The sequence below is a fragment of the Myxocyprinus asiaticus genome, chromosome 6 (assembly GCF_019703515.2).
Source record: "Myxocyprinus asiaticus isolate MX2 ecotype Aquarium Trade chromosome 6, UBuf_Myxa_2, whole genome shotgun sequence".
Classification (NCBI taxonomy): Eukaryota; Metazoa; Chordata; class Actinopteri; order Cypriniformes; family Catostomidae; genus Myxocyprinus; species Myxocyprinus asiaticus.
In genome coordinates, this window is record NC_059349.1 from 49,243,414 (window position 1) to 49,265,700 (window position 22,287).

General features: G+C 36.0%; 1 protein-coding gene across 3 annotated transcripts; it reads left to right on the forward strand.

Moving 5' to 3' along the window:
* The first annotated feature begins 1,703 nt into the window (after positions 1–1,703).
* Positions 1,704–21,643, forward strand: LOC127443165 (signal-transducing adaptor protein 2-like). 3 transcript variants are annotated; one of them, XM_051701734.1, is made up of 11 exons: positions 1,704–1,836; positions 5,085–5,156; positions 9,213–9,332; positions 11,225–11,281; positions 14,588–14,739; positions 17,768–17,899; positions 18,520–18,589; positions 18,700–18,802; positions 19,183–19,278; positions 19,893–20,024; positions 20,703–21,643. In XM_051701734.1, the coding sequence occupies exons 1-11, from the start codon at positions 1,732–1,734 to the stop codon at positions 20,756–20,758; spliced, it is 1,095 nt and encodes a 364-aa protein (XP_051557694.1). In that variant the 5' UTR covers positions 1,704–1,731; the 3' UTR covers positions 20,759–21,643. The 3 variants fall into 3 exon arrangements, with proteins under 3 accessions (XP_051557694.1, XP_051557695.1, XP_051557697.1); XM_051701735.1 differs by having other exon boundaries at positions 19,896–20,024; XM_051701737.1 differs by lacking the exon at positions 11,225–11,281.
* The last annotated feature ends 644 nt before the right edge of the window (positions 21,644–22,287 follow it).

Here is a 22,287-nt window from a genome sequence, read left to right on the forward strand (position 1 = left end):
AATGATACAATTAAGCTACTGTAAAAATAGTTGATTAAACAGTTGTGGAATAGTATGTAAAATAGTATAACAATAGGAATTTTACTACAGCAGTTAACAAAAAAATAAAAAGTATAAGAATGTAAATAAATATGAAAATATATATATTTTTTATTGGTATTAGTTGGTCATATTTTTAGTAATATATAATAAATATAATATACTTATTTTTATGAAGGTTTGTTTTATTCATTTAAAAAGAATATAAAAATAAAAAATATTTCTTATTTAATATTTTTTTACTATGAATAATATCTTTGTTAAAGTAATAAACAAATATGAACAAATAATAAAATATAAAAATTTTAATATAGGCTGTTTTCATATTTTATAAATAATTTTGTAATAATTATTTATAATAAATATAATATTTCATAATTCATATATATATTATAGTATTGCTTTATATAATTTTTTAAATATTTTTGGTAATATCTATTAAATATTATATACTTATTTTTCTGAAGGTTTATTTATTATTAATTTAAAAATAACAATTTAACAATCAAAAACATTTAAATATTTTAACATTAAATACTTCGAATGCTTTTACTATGAATAATATCTTTTGTTAAAGTAATAAACATTAACAAATAATAAAATATTTATACATTAATATAGGCTGTTTTCATATTTTATAAATTGTTTTCAATAATTATTTATAATAAATATAATATTTAATAATACATATATATTATAGTATTCCTTTTTATATATTGTTTATATTTTGGTAATATATCATAAATATTATATACTTATTTTTATGATGATTTATTTAATTCATTTAAAAATTATATAAAAATACAAAATTTCATTATTTCAACATTAAATACTTAAAATGTTTTTACTATGAATAATATTTTTATTAAAGTAGTAAACATCAAAAATAATAAAATATTAATAAATGAATTAATATTTTCACATTTTACATATTATTTTGTAATAATTTCAATATAATATTTAATAATACATATATTATTGTTTTACATAATTTATTATTATTATTATTATTATTAATTACTCTTAACTGTTAATATTGTTTGGATATTATATATTTATTTTTATTAAAGTTTATTTTATCCATTTAAAAATAATCTAAAAATATTCAATATTTCAAACTTTTTTATAATGAATTATATCTTTAATAAAGTTAAAAAAAAACGTTAAAAATATATTTATTATATATTAACAAAAATATTAAATGTGAATAATTAAATATGAATAAATGTATACAGGCATTTTCGTATTTGATACATTATTTTGTAATAATTCTATTAATAATATATATTACATATCATTATAGTATTGTTTTATTTATATAATTACTTATTAAGTATTTTATTTTTTGTTAACTCTTATATAAAATTAAAACTGTTATTACATTGTTATTACATTACAAGCCATACCATTTTATACTCAACTTTTTACAGTAGCCTAATATAAAATTGATAAATATTACCGTTCTATTAGAACTAACAGACAGAAAAACACTGTATACTGTATGAACGCCTTCAGTGTATAATGTAATCTCAGTTTGCCATATTGAATGTGTTGTGTCAGTGACGGGATTAATCACGCGTATCCAGAGCCATCCATCTCACACCCAAAGAAGGCGTGTCGCTTCCCAGGCCGGTTCTTTGTCCCCGCTGCTGCTGTGAGTGTCTGTCAATACCGGGCTGAGCTGCTGAAGTCATGGCGGCGGCGCCGCCACCGAATCCGCGCACCGGGAGCCTGAGAGCGCAGCTGCCGCCCTGCTATTATGAGGGATTCTTGGAGAAAAGGGGACCAAAAGAGAAGGTGAGCGGGCACTTTGCTTTAAAATGACATATCTGTGAGTTTATTTAGGCCTAATATAAAAACGCACAGCGATCATATGCAATGCATGGCACGTGCGTAATGTCTGGTTATGGGCGAGGTTTGAGATTGATCGGATGTCTTATCAAATAACATTGGTTTGCCAAGTGAACACTCAAATTTTGCCTGTCTATTTTGATTGTAACAATCAATGAATGGAACATGTGCCATGCCTAATGCCACTGTCTGTCTGACAGCTGTTTAAATGTCTTATAACTTATATTTTCATTTGTCTGCTTGTGCTTGTTATTTGATTTACATTCCTGGCAGCTGTTTATGTAATGACACACCTTAATGCGGATCACATGCAGTCCAAAGTGTGTGCAGAATTACATGCGTTTTTTAATCATCAACCATCAGATTGCATTTGTAATTGAGTTTAATGTTATCTGCTGCATGGACAGTTTAATGTTATTGTCATTTAATATTATGGAGCACTGAACATTCCAGTCTTGTATAGAATAGAATAGAACAGAATAGAATAGAACAGAACAGAACAGAATAGAATAGAACAGAATAGAATAGAATAGAATCTCTTATGGAAATTTTGGGCTGGTGGAGACAGTACAGACAGATTAGTAGAAAAATATTTCAGTTTCACCCTGAAAAACAATTCAAAAGGGTGTTGACAAAGAGGGACACAAACACAAATTAGTCCCAAAATGCATATTCAGCGGGGAGTAGTGGGGATCAGGTGCACAGCCTGTGTTGGGGGGGTGTAGTGGGGATCAGGTGCACAGTGTGTGTTGGGGGGTGCTCAGATTTTGGACAGCTGTGCTCCAGGTTGGTGAGTGTGAGCAGTGCCCTGGGGAGCCATAAGATGCCACTGGGATCAGGATTGAGTCAGACAGTGCAGAGGATTAGAGACTGAGTGTTAATCTATGCAGAGATCACTGCCATTTACTACACTATCAGTGAATTACTAAATCCAGATTATGTGCCAACCCAAGAGCTGTGCAATAGATTTGTCTACACAGACATTTAATTGTCCTGCATCCAAAGAGCAATGCTTTAGTGTCATACTTGCTGTTAGACTTCTCAGTTTTTATGTATTCTCAATATTATAATAACATTGTTCTATTATTGCTCATACTTGGGGTTAGGGATTTGACAACCTGGTCTTATAGAACCACAGAATACGCAGCACTACGTATCACAACAGTTTCCTGGTGAAATGAACACTACAGGCACTAGAGCAACCATTTTTATTTCCTTAAAACGGCAGATTATCAGTTTATAAACACTTACTTTTTGCCCTGTTCCTCACACAATGCTATCTTAAGACATTTAAACACTTTTACTGTAGCGCATGACTTGTCAGGTGATACATTTTATCATTTGCATTACATAACCAACAACTGGATGAGTCCCGAAGAGCACAGGAGTCAGCACGTGAGCTGAAAGTGTCTATCAAAATGAAGCGCTTGGTTACTTCAGCAATTGCATTTTCATCTCACATTTGCAATTTATGACATTATCGATAAGGTTTAGGTTTGTGGTGGGGAGGTTGATTTTGTTGATTTCAACAACCTAGTCTCATAGAATGAAAGTTTTTCTAACTAAAATTTTTGTAAACTGTGTTTTTATGTGCCGCTTTTTGCATTTTGCTGCAATTTCCTGGTAAAATTAACACTAGAGGCGCAACAACAACTGTGCGTTTTATTCACCAAATCATGACTACAACAGCTGATTATGACTTTATTGACACTCATTTTTCTCTCTATTACTCACACCCTGCTGTGTTATTTGAAAAATGATACATTGCAACGATTACAGACCCACCTACATTTACACATGTAGTTCAAAATGACTAGCTTGCGCTGTAGCTCCCTTGATAGAGTGTTGGACTTTGGACTCTGAGACTGAGTCTCGAGCCCAGCAAAGGACGTTCAAATTGAAAGTGAAGCGAAACTGCCATTGGAGGGACACAATATGACATGGTTGCTTCAGAAAATGCTTTTAAAACACTATTGGTTAGGTTTAGACGTTGGTTTTAGGGTAAGGATGTCTGCTTTGATCTCCTCTCATTTATCTTTTGGGACACTAGTGGTTAGGTTTAGGCTAAGGTTTTAGGTTAGGGAGGTACATTTTACTCATTAAAACATCCATCGAATATTCACCTTAACTTCATCTGATTACAACATTGTTGCACTCGATTTTGGTGCCCCCCACTGGAGATTTCACTGGGAAACTGCAGCCAAACATGTAATGATGCACGTGATTTTGGTTTGCAAAAATGTTGATGGAAATTGCCGTCACATAAATATCATGAGCTCAGGCTGGATTTGAAACTTGATCCTTAAAAACCTTATCTATTTGGAAGAAAATGTAACTTTCTTTTAGCCACACTCATTTTCACCTTTGAACTGCCGCAATATGCGTAAGGAGCCACTTAATATTATTTTGCAGAAATGTCACCACAGTCAAGTTTTTTTTATTTTTTTTTATTTTTTTTTATTTATGAGATCAGGCTTGGATTTAAATGAACCCCTAAGCTGAAGTATTACAATTTGCTGTGTAACTTGTCCTGCACCATTTGTTTTTCGTACATGAATGGTACTTTAAAAACTGTAGCAATCACATAGCAACATGCTAAAAAGCACTTAGAACACCTTAGCAATGGCATAGCAATGCCTCCGCAACCACCTACAGCAACCTATAAACATGGCGTCAAATTTTGCAAAGGAAGCACCACTCACGTTTTCTTTAGAGAATACGGTAACACTTTACAAAGGTTCGATTTGTTAACATTAGTTAACAACATTAGTTAACATTACTTAACAATGAAAAATACTTTTACAGCATTTATTAATCTTGGCTAATGTTAATTTCAACATACTAATACATTTTTAAAATCAAAAGTTTTGTATGTTAACATTAGTTTATGCACTATGAACTAACATGAACTAACAATGAACAATTGTTTTTTTTTTTTCTTAACTAACATTAACAAAGATGAATAAATGCTTTAATATGTTTAGTTCATAACCCGATTGGATTAACTAATCTTAACAAATGGAACCCTATGGTAGTGTTACCGAAAATACGTTCTATTTTACATTAGCAAATATTTGCAAATGATTGAGGTATGTATATGTGTGTGTGTGTGTGTGTGTGTGTGTGTGTGTAAAGTTCAGTGTTCATGTTTACATGATTTTTCTTTCTTTCTTATTTACTCTGTATTTATGCAGGTAGCTCGCCGTTTGTGGACCTGTTTATGTGGAAACACGCTGTACTTCTTCAACAATGCTAAGGATGCACATGTAAGTGGAATATTCAGCAGCCTTTATATCAGGCAGTGTGAATCAAGCTAGCAGAGCATTTATTAAAACATTAAAAGTGAAAACAAACTGAGACAGTTCTGGCTTCCTATACAGATGTTTCATTTTGTATAAACAACATACAATCCTCTACCAATCCTTGGAGTATTAGGAGAGATCTAGAAGAATTTTTTTTTTCATCTAAAATCTAAATCTCCTTTCCACAGTCCATCGTAACCTCATCATCTTCTCAAAAAGCAAACAGCCGAAGGATAGCAGATGGCAGACAGTCAGACAAGTTTTATCAGACTCTTCTTAATTGTGGTTGCATTATTGATTTTTGCTCTGGACTCATCAAGATACCCGTTTCAGGCTCAATAACCTTAGTCAATAAACTTTAGATAAGGTGTATCTAGAGGAAAAAAATTGGCTTTATGCAAGTAGCATGCAAAGTTAGCAGCAGGTAACCATCGATATCCAACTAAATTTCACAGACCACATCTCAAAAGACCGCAAGATCATGTAGATTTACACTCTACAATATCAGGAAGATAAGACCCTTCCTCTCTGAACATGCCACACAACTTCTTGTTCAGTCACTTGTCATAACAAGACTGGACTACTGTAACGCTCTCATTGCAGGCTTCCCTGCATGTGCAATTAGACCCCTGCAAATGATCCAGAATGGTCTTTAATGAACCAAAGAGAGCGCATGTTACACCACTCCTTGTCTCTCTTCACTGGCTGCCTGCTGATGCACGTATCAAGTTCAAGGCTCTGATGCTGGCATACAGAACAGTCACTGGGTCTGCTCCAGCACACCTAAAATAAATTCTGCACAGCTACGCTCCCACCAGAAGCTTGCGGTCAGCTAAGGAACGTCGCCTTGTTGTACCAACACAAAGAGGCACCAAAACACTTTCCCAGACTTTCGGTTTCATCATACCACGTTGGTGGAATGACCTTCCCAACTCCATCCGTGAAGCAGACTCACTCACTGTCTTCAAAAAACGGCTAAAAACACATCCTTTCCATGAGCACTCAACCAGTCACAAAAAAAAAAAAAAAAAAAAAAAAAGTTGCTGCACTCTAATCTGTCTTGAATACTACTATTCTGATGCTAGTGAAACTTTGTAATACAGCATTTTTCATACCACTGTCACCTTAAGATGATTCGCTTGTAATGTATTTCTCTTTTGTAAGTCGCTTTGGATAAAGGCATCTGCCAAATGAATAATGTAAAAGTAATGTAAATGTAATGATAGTCATTCTTGATCAATTCACAGTATACAGTACTGTGCAAAAGTCTTAGGCACATAAGATGTTTCACAACAATGTTTGTCTTAAGATGGTTATTTAAATCTTCAGCTTTAGTGTGTTAATAGGAAATATAAATGTTAGACTCCCAAACATTACTTTTGCAAATCGAAAAGATTAGAATAGAAGGACAGTGAGCCCTGCAACAAATGTCATGGCCCCCACAGAGCCCACCACTGAACATCGTGTCAGTCTGGGATTATATAAAGAGACAGAAGCAATTGAGACCTTGGAACATCCTATCTGCCAACAACCAAGAAAAACTGTGTCCAGGTGTCCCTAGGAGAATTGGTGCTGTTTTGAATGCAAAGGTGGTCATACCAAATATTGATTTAGCTTTTTTTAAGCTTACTGAACTTTGTATGATGTTAATTGATAAATGAAAATGAATTATTGCATTATTTTTGAAGACAACCTCACTATTTAACATTTCACACAAGTGGCTAAAACTTTTGCACAGTACTGTGTGTGTGTGTGTGTGTGTGTGTGTGTGTGTATACACACACACACAACCCCAATTCCGAAAAAGTTGTGACAGTATGAAAAATGCTAATAAAAACAAAAAGGAGTGATTTGTAAATTATATTCACCCTTTGCTATATTGAAAGCACTACAACTACACATTATATGATGTTTTTCCTTGTGAATTTCATTGTTTTTTGAAAATGTACAGTAATTTCAAATCAGATGTTTGCAACACGCCCCGAAAAAGTTGAGACGGGCAGTTTAAGACTAATAACAATTTGAAGAGTTTAAATAACAAGGCGATGTGAAACAGGAGATGTTAAACAGGTGAGGCAATCGTGTCATAGTATATAAGGAGCCTCCAAAAACAGCCTAGTTCTTCAAGAGCAAGGATCATTAGAGACTTGTCAATTTGCCAACAGATGCTTCAGCAAATAATCCAGCACTTTGAGAACAATGTTCCCCAAAGACAAATTGGAAGGATTTGGGGCATTTCACCCTCTACAGTGCACAATATAGTTAAAAGATTCAAGGAATCTGGTCAGATCTCGGTGCGTACAGGACAAGACGAAAACCATTCTCTGATCGCTCAGACATCACTGTCTTAAAAACGGCATTCATCTGTAATGGATAACATGAACATGGGCTTGGGATGACTTTAGTAAACCTTTGTTAGTCAACACAACTCGCCGCTGCATCCACAGATGCAAGTTAAGACTTTACTATGCAAAGCAGAAGCCATACATCAACACTGTCCAGAAGCGCTGCCGACTTCTCTGGGCTCAGTCTTATCTTAGATGAAGAAAGTAAGAGAGTGGAATTGTGTTTTTTGGTCTGAAGAGTCCAAATTTCAAAATGTTTTTGAAAAACAAAGCCATTGTGTTATCAGGCCAAAGAGGAAAAGGGCCATCCAAGTTGTTATTAACATCAGATCCAAAAGCCAGTGTCTGTATGGGCCAGGTGTCTGTCAGTGCCCATGGCATGGGTAACTTGCACATCTCCGAGAACACCATGAATGCAGACAGATATGTAAAACTTTTGGAGCAACATATACTGCTATCCAGCATCATCTTTTCCAGGGACATCCCTGCATTTTCCAGCAGGACAACTTCAAACCACATACTGCCCAGATTTCAAGTGCATGGCTGTGTAAGCAGAGTAAATGTGTGCTATCCTGACCTGTCTCCAATTGAGAATGTGTTGTGCATTATGAAGCACACCATCCAGCAACGAAGACCCCGAACAATTGTGCAGCTAAAGACCTACATAATGGATGATTGAGGGAAAATTCCACTCTCTTAACTTAACAAACGTGTCTTCACGTCTTCAGTGCCCAAATACTTAATAAGTGTTATTAGAAGAAATGGTGATGTTTCACAGTGGTAAACACTCGACTGTCCCAACTTTTTTGGAGTGTGTTGCAATCATCTGATTTGAAATTACTGTACATTTTTATAAAACAATGCAATTCACAAGGAAAAACATCATATAATGTGTAGTTGTAGTGCTTTCAATATAGCAAAGGGTGAATATAATTTACAAATCACTCCTTTTTGTTTTTATCAGCATTTTTCATACTGTCACAACTTTTTCTGAATCGGGGTTGTATATAAATAAATATATATAGCTATTTTAGCTAAAACTGGCAAAGGCAAAAAGTGGTAGGGACATGTCACACCCATCCAACTCGTAAAAAACGTCCGAGCTCTTTTTTATGATTTATATTTATTTTTTATGATTTGATTTATACTTCGGAAAACATTCCAAAAAGGATAAAAAAAAAATAAAACAAACCACACAAAAGTGTCATAAAAGTAGTTCATATGACTTATATGATGTTCTCCACAATACGATAGAGTGGCCCAATCTGGTTTGCAAATGTTCAGTTAAACAATTGTGTCTTTACATGTCACACCAGGTTTAACGTCATTGACGTCAAGCACCATTGGCTGCCGCATGTCTCGTGACCAATTGCAAGTCAACATATTGAAAAACACTACCAAAATGAGAATTGACAGGCGTTAATTTTGGTCTGTTTCTCACACAAAGCTGGCATGGCTATAGAAGACTTGGAATATAGCCCTGAAGTCATATGGGCCACTTTTATGATAGTTTTAAGGTGCTTTTCAGAGCTTTGCAGTTTAAATCACAATTACCATTTGTGTTACACAGAAGAAAGAGAATGTGTTTGGAGGTGAGTTAATGATGACAAAATTTTCATTTTTAGATGAACTATCCCTTTAAATTTCACTCTGCGTGTGTGTTTTGTGATTTTAGTATGTAGAGAAGTTGGATCTGAGTGGGTTTGTCTCCCTGATTGATGATCCGAGTCGTGATAGGAATCTGGAAGCAGCCAGACTGAATCTCCGCATGAAGGATGGAGAGATCAAACTCACCGTGTGTATTAAACATCTGTCAGCTCACACACACTCCCCTCACGCTCCATAAACACACGCCTCACTCCTAGCCTCACACCTACAGACCATTTTGTGGACTGTCTGATGCATATTGCACACAAAATGGCAAGAGCTTTGCTACTGCTAGAACACAGAAATTCTGAGTTAAGCAGATGGACATGTTGCTGCTGCACAATTAGAAAAACACAAGACATGCAACAACACAATTACACCTAAGTACAATTCACATGTAGCAGATCTAGACAAGTTGAGCTGGGGTGGTGGAGGGTTTCAGAGAAAAATCTTGCAGAGCACTGCAGTGATGCCGGCTTACTTGCAAACTGAGTAAATTTAAATAATAGTCAATGATAGAGTACGCAAGTTGATTGGCTTTTACCAAATTATGCATCAAATTACTTATCAGCTTACGCCATGTGATCCGATTGGCTTGATATGTCACATGTACGTGAGCTGATTGGCTAACAGACAAGTTTAAAGAACCTACAGTATCAGCTTGCGCCATTCAGAGTTTCGTGCCTGAACTTGGTCTTTGAAATCGTCTTCATTTTGTTTGAGACACTTCCAGTAGTATAAGCGAGTAAACAAGAATTCTCTTCAGCACACCTGTGTATTTTGCTTTGTTTTCAGGGTTATATCCATTTTCAGATTTACTTGCTACTAAATGTCACAGATTCACATTAATGTTTGTGGATTAACATATTTTGTCCCTGAACAAAATTCCTGTCAAATAAATACTATCCCTAACCTTACCCATTTACGACTCCAGTGGTGGTAGTCTACAGCATTTATTAATGAATAAATGTTCATGTTAGTTAATAAAAATACAATTGTTCGTTGTTAGTTTATAGTGCATTAACTAATGTTAACAAATACAATTTTTGATTTTGATTTGTGTTACTGTGTGTCGAAACTAACATTAACCAAGATGTACATAATGAATGCTGTAAAATAATTGCTCATTGTTAGTTCATGTTAACTAATGTTAATGTTAACTAACTGATGTTAACAAATGGAACCTTATTGTGTTATAAATGTTACCGTCAGTTCAGTGACAATTCAAAAGAAGTGTTTGCGCTTCATAATACAGATGATGGGAACAAATGTAATGTCCTTCATAATTAATCACTATATTTTATTTATCATAAAACATTTGAAATATGTTCAACTTTAAGCATTTAATGAGTTAAGATTAGGCAAAAAAGAAAAATGTGTTTTGACAAAAATAAAGTAAAATTGAGATTTTAACTAAAACTTTATAATAATGTTGGATTAAATGTATGTTCAATTTAATAAATCATTAACTCTTAAATTAGTATGATGAAATTGATGTATTTTACATAAAAAATTGCATTTTAATTTTTATTAATTTTATACATTTGATCTTTTACATTTGTAGTTTTAATTGATCTGGCTGTGAAAATGTAAAAAAATCATAAAAATAATCTTTGGGGGGTGGGGCTGGAAACAAATTTTTAATAGATACATTTTATCCTTTTGTGGTGCATTAATGTTTCAGTAGTGACAAATTTAGGTTGAGGAAAACATTACAAATGGTCTGAAAAAAAAAAACAATTCAGTAGAATGGTCTATATATAGCATACTGTATGTAATTTATACACTGTGTTATTCCCTTGTGTTACACCAAAATTTAAGTTTTAGCTCAAAATTAGGAGCATTGCATCGCTCGTCTCATGTTGCGTTCTCCTATAGGTGTAAATGTGGAGATCTGATTATCTGCTGTGTGAGAAGATATTCCATATGTCTGTAATGTAATGCAGTAGTGTAAGGAAATATACGGAGAACTTTACATTACATTATTATGTATTAATCTCTATCTCTCTCTCTCTCTCTCTCTCTCTCTCTCTCTGTCAGGCTCCAAATCTGGAGGCACGTGAGCTGTGGAAAGGTTTTCTCTACTCTGTTGTAGATGTGAGTTCAATCAAGTTGATAAATATTCTTTAACAGAAGTAGTATAGTTTAGTTAGTTTTCTTGTATTCTTATGTCTCCAGTACTGTGAGAGCGGTATATCAGTTCACACCCTTACAGTAAATATAGTGGAGAAATTGGCTTAGCTCAAGTATTCTTTCAACAAACAGATTTTATGGTAACACTTTAAAAGGTTCAGTTTTTTAACATTAGTTAACAACTTAAGTTAACATGAACTAACAATGAACAATACTTTTATAGCATTTGTTAATGTTAATTTCAACATATAGTAATCCATTTGCAAAATCAAAAGTTTTATATGTTAACATTATTTAATGCACTAACTAACGAACTAACAATGAACAATTGTATTTTTATTATCTAACATAAACAATGTTTAAAAAAGTGAGTTCATGATGCCTCATGCATTAACTAATGTTAACAAATGGAACCTCTTTGTAAAGTGTAACTGATTTTATTAACAGTTTGTTAATTAGCTCTGAAAACCTTTGTACCATTAATGATTCTGAATTTTATAACTAGTTTCAAAGAATGCCGCATAGAACACTGTTTCTTTCAGTTTCCCAAGGAATTGTTTAACAAGTATGTGTTTTTTTTTTGTTTTTTTTAAATGGCTGATGCCAATATCTAGAGAGCAATGTGATGGAATACTTTCAATATATATCAGATAATCATAATTCCATTGATTTAATGACAGTAAATAAGACTTAAATGAACACTTATGTATATACAGTGCATCCGGAAAGTATTCACAGCGCTTCACTTTTTCCACATTTTGTTATGTTACAGCCTTATTCCAAAATGGATTAAATTCATTATTTTCCTCAAAATTCTACAAACAATTCCCCATAATGACAACGTGAAAGGAGGTTGTTTGAAATCTTTGCAAATTTATTAAAAATAAAAAACGGAAAAAAAATCACATGTACATAAGTATTCACAGCCTTTGCTCAATTCTTTGTTGAAGCACCTTTGGCACCAATTACAGCCTCAAGTCTTTTTGAGTATGATGCTACAAGCTTGGCACACCTATTTTTGGGCAGTTTCTCCCATTCTTCTTTGTAGGATCTCTCAAGATCCATCAGGTTGGATGGGGAGCGTCGGTGCACAGCCATTTTCAGATCTCTCCAGAGATGTTCAATCGGGTTCAAGTCTGGGCTCTGGCTGGGCCACTCAAGGACATTCACAGAGTTGTGCCGTAGCCACTCCTTTGTTATCTCGGCTGTGTGCTTAGGGTCGTTGTCCTGTTGGAAGATGAACCTTCGCCCCAGTCTGAGGTCCAGAGCACTCTGGAGCAGGTTTTCATCAAGGATGTCTCTGTACATTGCTGCATTCATCTTTCCCTTGATCCTGACTAGTCTCCCAGTTCCTGCCGCTGAAAAACATCCCCACAGCATGATGCTGCCACCACCATGCTTCACTGTAGGGGTGGTATTGGCCAGGTGATGAGCGGTGCCTGGTTTCCTCCAGACATGACGCTTGCCATTCAGGCCAAAGAGTTCAATCTTTGTTTCTCATTGTCTGAGAGTCCTTCAGGTGCCTTTTGGCAAACTCCAGGCAGGCTGTCATTTGCCTTTTACTGAGGAGTGGCTTCCGTCTGGCCACTCTACCATACAGGCCTGATTGGTGGAGTGCTGCAGAGATGGTTGTTCTTCTGGAAGGTTCTCCTCTCTCCACAGAGAAATGCTGGAGCTCTGTCAGAGTGACCATCGGGTTCTTGGTCACCTCCCTGACTAAGGCCCTTCTCCCCCGATCGCTCAGTTTGGCCGGGCGGCCAGCTCTAGGAAGAGTCCTGGTGGTTCCAAACTTCTTCCATTTACGGATGATGGAGGCCACTGTGCTCATTGGGACCTTCAATGCTGCAGAAATGTTTCTGTACCCTTCCCCAGATCTGTGCCTCGATACAATCCTGTCTCGGAGGTCTACAGACAATTCCTTGGACTTCATGGCTTGGTTTGTGCTCTGACATGCACTGTTAACTGTGAGACCTTATATAGACAGGTGTGTGCCTTTCCAAATCACGTCCAATCAACTGAATTTACCACAGGTGGACACCAATCAAGTTGTAGAAACATCTCAATGATGATCAGTGGAAACAGGATGCACCTGAGCTCAATTTTGAGTGTCATGGCAATGGCTGTGAATACTTATGTACATGTGATTTTTTTTTCCCCGTTTTTTATTTTTAATAAATTTGCAAAGATTTCAAACAAACTTCTTTCACGTTGTCATTATGGGATATTGTTTGTAGAATTTTGAGGAAAATAATGAATTTAATCCATTTTGGAATAAGGCTGTAACATAACAAAATGTGGAAAAATTGAAGCGCTGTGATTACTTTCCAGATGCACTGTACTATTTGCTTAATTCACTAACAAATTTATCAGAATATAAAATGTGCACTATATCTGACAAGGCTTTTGTAGACTTTGGAACGGTCCACTTAAGAGGGTAATGACAACTGGCAGAATATTCATCGGACTGGTTAATGTATCAGTCACTAGACTTTTATCATTTTTAAATGATCGGTTTTAAGATTAGATCACTTTCTTTTTTCCTTTTTTTTTTTTTTTTTTGGATTTTCTCCCCTTTTCTCCCCAATCTGGAATGCCCAATTCCCAATGCGTTCTAGGTGCTCGTGGTGGCGTAGTGACTCACCTCAATCCGGGTGGTGGAGGACGAATCTCAGTTGTCTCCGCGTCTGAGACTGTCAATCTGTGCATCTTATCAGCGCGGTACCACAGGGACGTAGCACGTGTGGAGACTTCACGCTATTCTCTGTGGCATCCACGCACAACTCACCACGCGCTCCACCGAGAGCGAGAATCCACATAATCGCGACCATGAGGAGGTTACCCCATGTGACTCTACCCTCCCTAGCAACTGGGCCAATTTGGTTGCATAGGAGACCTGGCTGGAGTCACTCAGCACGCCCTGGATTCGAACTCACGACTCCAGTGTTGGTAGTCTGTGTCTTTACATGCTGAGCTACCCAGGCCCTCGATTAGATCACTTTCTTTATGGATGTTTACCTTTGACTATACATTCAATATAGAAAAAAAAAACTGGTGGCACGATCATGTTGCCCTTTGACTGCTAGCTGATTCTTATTCAACAACAAACACAATCAAAACAACACCACTAAAATATCTACATATTTTCCCAGATAAAATTATCAGGTGTGAAAAATATCTTGGTGTGAAAGTGCAATTTATCAAGAATCGTTGCATGTACTGTATGCTTGTCGCTGCAAATTCGAAAGACATGTGCTTTGTGGTTTATTCCAGCTGGCGGTGCCCACCACCCTCACCCTCCTGCCCGGACAGCTGCACATGCTGAAGGAAGTAGTGGAGAAAGAGAAAACACGACGGAAGGCACGCGTGGCGTCCAGAGCCCCCTCGTCCCCACTCTCGCTCCCACTGGTTGGGGAAATACCTGCGTGAGTGCCCTGTTTATCTGAGTGTGTGTGTGCATTTGTGGGAGAGATGGCCAGAGCTAGGTGGAGGGTCAGATTACGTTCCTTTGTGCCTGTGTGTTTATACATTTTTAGTGTAGGGTGTTTGCTAGTGCAAGCATCAGTATTACTGTTGCTCATTTTTCAGTTAAGAGGTTTGTTCAAATCCCTAACCCTTGTATTAAACTTGGCACTTAAAGGGATAGTTTACCTAAAAATGGAAATTCTCTCATCATTTACTCACTCTTGTGCCATCCCAGATGTGTATGACATATGATTGACACATGGCACATTTAATTTATCTCATACATTTGTGCTACGGACATGAATGATACTTCAAATTGTGCAGCTTTTTCAGTTGAGCAGTGCTATTACTTTTCTAAGTGTCCCACAAAAATCCCATAGATTTACATCGAAGCCATATCTGGGTGTTTCTTCAACTTCATGCACTTTTAGCACTGCAGACTTCTAGAAAGTAAAGTCTTGTTCAAATATTTTTCACACTCTCACTAGTTTATTTAATTTATCTACTAACAATGTCTAACAGTGTATGTTCATGCATCACAGCAGATTTATGTCTTTTTTTTTCTGAAAGTCAAGAAAATTTCCACCACAGTGTCATTTCCAGCACATCTCAAATTCTGTATTTATATATATATATATATATATATATATAAAATTGTCATTTTTGAATTTAATAAAAATGACATTTGTAAAGTTTTTTCTTAAATAAAATGTCCGACACTTATGTCTTAAGGCTACTTCCATTTGTACACACAATTAAAATATATATATATATATATATATATATATATATATATATATATATATATATATATATATATATACAACTTTTTTGCCTAATTTTGCAAAATTACAGGATGATTGGAAACGATTCCTAATAAAAATATTTTGCTTACAATTGATAGTTACCTTGGATTTTCTTTTTCTTTAAACATCACGAATCTAATAATTCATCTCAAGCATGGTCTTCACTGACATTTTTGTCAACTTGGTTAACAAATACACTAACTTAAAAAAAAAAAATATATATATACATATATATATACACACACACACACACACACACACACACACACACACACACACACACACACACACACACACACTGGTCAGCCACAACAGTAAAACCACCTGCCTAATATTGTGTTGGTCCCCCTCATGCCACCAAAACAGTGCCAACCCGCATCTCAGAATAACATTCTGAGATTATTTTCTTCTCACCACAATTGTACAGAGTGGTTATCTGAGTTACTGTAGACTTTGTCAGTTCAAACCAGTCTGGCCATTCTCTGTTGACCTCATCAACAAGGCATTTCCGTCCACAGAACTGCCGCTCAATGGATGTTTTTTGTTTTTGGCACCATTCAGAGTAAATTCTAGAGACTGTTGTGTGTGAAAATCACAGGAGATCAGCAGTTACAGAAATACTCAAACCAGCCCATCTGGCATCAACAATCATCCATGCGATTATCTACTCAGCCAATCGTGTGGCAGCAGTGCAGTACATAAAATCATGCAGATACAGGACAGGAGCTTCAGTTAATGTTCACAACAACCATCAGAATGGGGAAAAAAATGTATCTCCGTAATTTGGACTGTGGCATGATTGTTGGTGCCAGATTGGCTGGTTTGAGTATTTCTGTAACTGCTGATCTCCTGGGATTTTCACACACAACAGTCTCTAGAATTTACTCTGAATGGTGCCAAAAACAAAAAACATCCAGTGAGCGGCAGTTCTGTGCACGGAAATGCCTTGTTGATGAGAGAGGTGAACAGAGAATGGCCAGACTGGTTTGAACTGACAAAGTCTACAGTAACTCAGATAACCACTCTGTACAATTGTGGAGAGAAGAAAATAATCTCAGAATGCTATTCTGAGATGCGGGTTGGAGCTGTTTTGGTGGCATGAGGGGGACCTACATAATATTAGGCAGGTGGTTTTAATGTTGTGGCTGATCGGTATACAGTATATTAGCGGCAAAATTGTTTAGTGTGGTGGAAATGATACCACAACTGTAGGACAGATATATTTTTAATTGTATTTTTATTGATAGAAATTATTTTCACATAATAAATACTGAAATTGTTTATTTTTATTTCACTCTTTGTTTATATTTGTTGTCATTTAAATATATAATAATTTGTATTTTTATCATGGATTTTCATAGTTTAATATTTAATGTCTGGGTCTGGGACAAGGCTAAAAGAGTAAACGTCTATACATAAAAGGCATTTAAAAAGTACTAAAAAATAACTGATTAGTTTCAGATGTCCTCCTAGCCTGACCAGCTGACAAGTGCCCTTATTCCTTCTAAAACCAGCAAACCAGGTTGGGAGACCAACTAAAACTAGCAAGTATCTAGTAACCACCCAGAACACACTAACAACCACAAAGCAACATGCTAGCATTCTTGTGGTGATGAGTTTTGCAAGTGCAAACAGCACTTTCATTGCCTTAATAAAATATGAAAATCTAATTCTATTTGTTATTTCTTTAAACTAGGAAATGAAGTGGAACACTTGTGATATTTTATAGATTGTACAATGTTCTGGATTTTTATTTGAATTAGTTTGAAGTTTTGAAGTATGTTTTATAAGGTATGACAAGCACCCGGAAGTGTTGCAATGTATCGCTAATCTTCTGTTTATAGCTTCTCATAAAATGTCACACTTTATTTGCTACAGTAAGTTTTATTTTTTCCTTGTTCTTGTTAAAAGTTCAAAGGTTGTTTTCTCAATACCCATTACAAAAAAATGAGTGGAGAAACCTTTAGGTTTGACTGGGGTTATGATAGGCTATTCTAGGTTATTCTAGACTGTTTTTAGAAATATATTTATTGATGGCATTGGCCGAAAAGCCCAAAAATGTTTCAAACTCCTACATATGTTAAATCAATGTCAATAATCTGTTCTTTAGCCAACGTGCATGTATGTTCATGTCCCCGTGCTTCTGTGTTGCTCACATGTGCTCCTGTATATTGTTTGGCAGGTGTTTCAGGCCTGTGTCTCGTACGGAAGCTGAAGTGTTATTAGAAAGACATCCAGACTGTGGGAACATGCTGCTCAGACCAGGCCGGGATGGAACTTCACTCGCTGTGACCACACGGCAAGACCTGAATGGGTAAAAAAACAGAAACCTCTATCTCTATCAGTATGATTTCTTTCTGTTTTAATTCATCTATAAGAGCAGACCCTTAAAGATGCACTCAGTCATTTTTTAAGGATTTCATCTTGGACTTAAACTGACACCTAGTGGTGTGGATGCAACATCACTCAAACACGATAGTTTTCAGTTACCAGTGCCATTGTAGAAATTCACTATTCACAGTCAGACATGATTAATATAATCCATGATTGAAAATGTCCAATAGCAGGGCAGTTACTGAGATTAAGTGAGTAGTATTCGGTTGGTCATGTGATTCTAACATGGCAGCCCCCATGTGGGGACTCTCTCCATGTAGAATAAAGTAGCTTTTATAAGGTTACTTATAAGACTGGAGTCTTTATTTCATGTGAGTGCTCATGATTTTATACATATGTTTTAAAATTACTGTTCATTTCATTAGGAGTAAAAGTTCTTTAAAAAGGCCTCTTTAACCTCCAAAACCACATGTTTTGCTGGTTTCTTTGAGTAGACTGTTAGTCTGGGTTAAATTCCCAGGAAACATAGCTTGCACTGTTCGTAACTTTAGATAAAGGTTTTTGCCAAATTAAATTTTATTTTATTTATTTATTTTTCAGATCAGTGTTCAGACATTACAGAGTGACACAGAAGCAGCAGGGTGGTTACATCATTGACGTGGAAAACCCAGTATGTGAAACAAGTTTCTTTACAAAGGCAATCAATGTGAAAACATCAACCTTGGGATTTTTAGCAAGTTTTTTTTTTTTTTTTTGGTTTTGTTTTTTTGACTTCTTTAGATCCCCTGTCCCACGCTTCATGATGTCATCAATGCTCTTGTGGAGAAAACTGCTGGCACTCTTCAGCCTTTTATATTGGAGGAGCCCTATGAAGAGAATATCAGTATGTTACAAATGCAAGCAAACACTTACACACCAATGGGTGATTCTTTAACTATTCTGTAATTTTAAAGAAAAAGCTTAATTATTATTATTATTATTATTCTAGTATCAAAGAATAGATTATAAACTGTTTTGTGTCTCTTTGATTTGTGACTCTGAAACTAAATACAAAATGTTGCCTACTCCACTAAAAACACCAGAATGTTGAGTTACCACCAAATGGAATTTCATGGAAACTCAAACAGGGAATATAGGCTCTCCTGATTCTGTACATACCATCAAAATACTGCATTTGGCTTTACAAATGGCAAAAAGGGACCATAAAATAATGCCTTTTCACACTTTGTTCTGAATTAATTGTCTTTACTTCTATTCCTGTAGCATTTGTATCATCCAACGATGAGAATGGAGAGAGAACTCTTCACTGTGCACCAGCTGGACCAGTCTCTAGAGCTCCTGCCCTGCCTCCTAAACAAGGTACTTCTCATGCACTAGTTCTGAATAAAAAGGGAGTTTTGGTTGCGAATCCTAATGGTTGAAGATCTGGCGTGGTAACTGAAAGGTTGTTGGCTTTAATCGCTCATTCCATAAACTATCACCATTGTGCATTGTGTCCCCTTTCCCCTCCCGTTCCCCTGTAATTTCCTGTCTCCTCTCTACTGTTTGAATAAAAATAAGTGGCAATGAACTAGAACTGTGTCAGGGGCACTTTCAGTCATGATTTATGATTAAGCAAATGAAATATCTCAGCCAAACATCTTCTCTATTGGTTTCTCTGCTTTTGCCAAACAACATGCAGAAACAGTTGCATTTGGATGCTTTAGTGACTTGTGTTGCAAAAATATGAACAAGTCACAATCTGTGTGTTTGAGCAATATGTGGATTGCAGAGGTTGCATAACACTAAGAAGCTTGAGAATGTGATGGTTGTGTGAGAACTCTAGAGTAAGGTACAATGGTGATGGACCATCAACATTCCGGTTGCCAGCTGAGATCTTTATCCACTGCGCCACACCACCCCATGTATAAGCAGCTCAACTCCAAATTCTTCAGATTCAAGTGTGTTTTGTGTGTGTGTGTGTGTTTGTGAAGTAGGAACAGACAAATGGACGCTGCGATCCCACACAAGATCTCCCAGTTCTTCCCCTCGATCATTTTCCCCATCTGGCTCCCCATCCAACTCCATGAAAAGACTGGTTCTATGTCCCTCACCGCTTTCACAGAGTAAGTGTCTCACCTAAACACGGTTACAAAGAGTCATCAAAGCACTACATCCACACTAGTTGATTCCAGCACAGCTGTAAAAATGTACCATCTATTCCAAGGCCACAATTTAGTTTCTTATAGAATAAATGTATTTAATCCTTTTATTTGTTTAGCCCTTTTAAAAGCTAAAAATACTGAAAGGAATATCCTGGGTTCAATACAAGTTCAATCGCTCAGCATTTGTGACAATGTTGATTACAACAAAGTTAATTTCGACTTGTCCCTTTTTTTCTGGAAAAAAAAGAAAGCAAAAATCTGGGTTACTGTGAAGCACTTAAAATGCAAGTGAATGGGGCCAATCTGTAAATGTTAAAATAGTCACTGTTTCAAAAGTATAGACACAAGACTTAATATGTGTGTTAACATGATTTTAGTTACTGACCTTTTCTGTGTAATGTAATATCCAATTTTATAACTTCATTGCCATGACAATGTATAGCCATAAACCCTATAATCCCCATAAACGATCATTTAAATGGCTCAAATAATCGACGAGTTTTAACAGAAGAATTCATTTAAAGAGTTTTACACCTAAAGTATTTAGTAGAACATTTTTTAAATGTTTAAAATGATGTACTACACACACAAGATCATATCGAGTTGCTGTTTTATTGTTATATGTTCTCCTCCCACCAGGCCTCACAGACGAACTCAAGCAGAAGCTGGAGAAGAGACGGACCAGTCAAGAGTGACGGACCAGTCAAGTTGTCCTTGTTTCAGTCCCCAGATGCCGTCTCATTCTGTCAGTGCCTTCCAATAAAGACTTCTGTCCTGTTATGGACACGGATTCCCTCTAATCAACATTCTTCCTTCTATGTGACTTTATCAATGCCACTGTATTTGACTTTAACAACAGCAAACCACAACATGAGAGTACTTGTCCTGCCTCATGATAATGCAATTACAGAACTGATGGTGTTTCAGTATTCTCTCTATCTCTCTCTCTCTTTCTGTCCCTCTCTCTCTCTCAGTTGCATTAGTAATACCTCTACATTCAGGGTTTCTACCTTGACAAACCATGAGTCAAGAGGAAAGTAAGACTTCCCACACATTCAAGAAAGAAGCACAACTGGTCTTACAATGAAGGACTTCATTGAAGAACTGAAGAGAACTGCCATGTTTGCTCAGATAGAATGTGAATCTGGTGTTGTTCTGAATGTAGATCTCAGCTGATCTAATTGAAACTGTTATATTTTAAAATTTGAATGATGCTTTTGGACACAGTTTGCAAGAGAAAAACAGAACTCTGACACTAAAATCAATCATTTGAAAGCAACAGACAGTTGAGCCTTCTGGAGGTCAGTATTTCTCTGATTTGTAAGCGATTAGGTTAATAGGTTGTGAGATGGTTGCATTTGTGTTCCCGATTGAACAACTGTCGATATCGTTATTGGTTTCATGAACATGGATTGTGCTACTGTGACTTTTTAGATATCTGTTTTCATGTGATGTTAAAATTATTTCTTGTTATTTATATTTGTGATATTTATGGTAATTAAAGAGAAGGTTTTGTAGAAGTCATCAGCTGTTCTAGTTTTACATATAATGTCAATCCGCCAAATTATTAAACGAAAAGGTTCCACCTACAGTAGTGTAAAGAGTTTTTCGTCAGATACAACATTACATTTGTTTTTTAAATGGTTATAAAACATGATTTGGCCATTTCTCTTGAAATTCACACATCTTTCTAGCCATCAGTAGACCTTATTCATGCTAGCACCATCTTTGATGGGATAGACATACATCTCTTCAATGGCACCAACAGTATAAAGCTGTAAAAAGCTCTAGATCACATCTGATTTTCCATAAATTATGTTGTCTGGAGATTTTTGTTTACTGAATGTTCTTGAAAAGATGTTTTGTTTTGTTGTTTTCAATGTTTTGTCCGCGGGACTTCCCAAAAACACTTTAAACTGCAGTACAACCCAATTGAAAAGACTGTACGTTTGTCCATCACAGCCTCGTTGTCATTCCCAAAGACGGCGCTGCTGTGAATAAGGTCTCGATCAAGTTTCGATCATTCGAATTGGGATTTTGGACCAATGAGATTTTACTGTTGGCTGGGCTACTCAGTGCGACGCAACCAAATGTTGCCGCGGTCAAAAACCGAGAAATGATTTCCCCACTTACGTTTAATCGCTTCTCGATTTATCATAATATCGACTAGGACGAGACGTTTTTGTTTACTGTTTGCAGTCGTTACCTAATTTTAACCATTAGA

Bases quoted from the DNA above. Each gene is read 5' to 3' on its own strand.
- LOC127443165 (XM_051701734.1), top strand. From the start codon at position 1,732: ATGGCGGCGGCGCCGCCACCGAATCCGCGCACCGGGAGCCTGAGAGCG. The intron at 1,837-5,084 runs GTGAGCGGGCAC...GTATTTATGCAG, and splicing joins AAAGGGGACCAAAAGAGAAG to GTAGCTCGCCGTTTGTGGAC. The intron at 19,279-19,892 runs GTACTTCTCATG...GTGTTTGTGAAG, and splicing joins TGCCCTGCCTCCTAAACAAG to TAGGAACAGACAAATGGACG.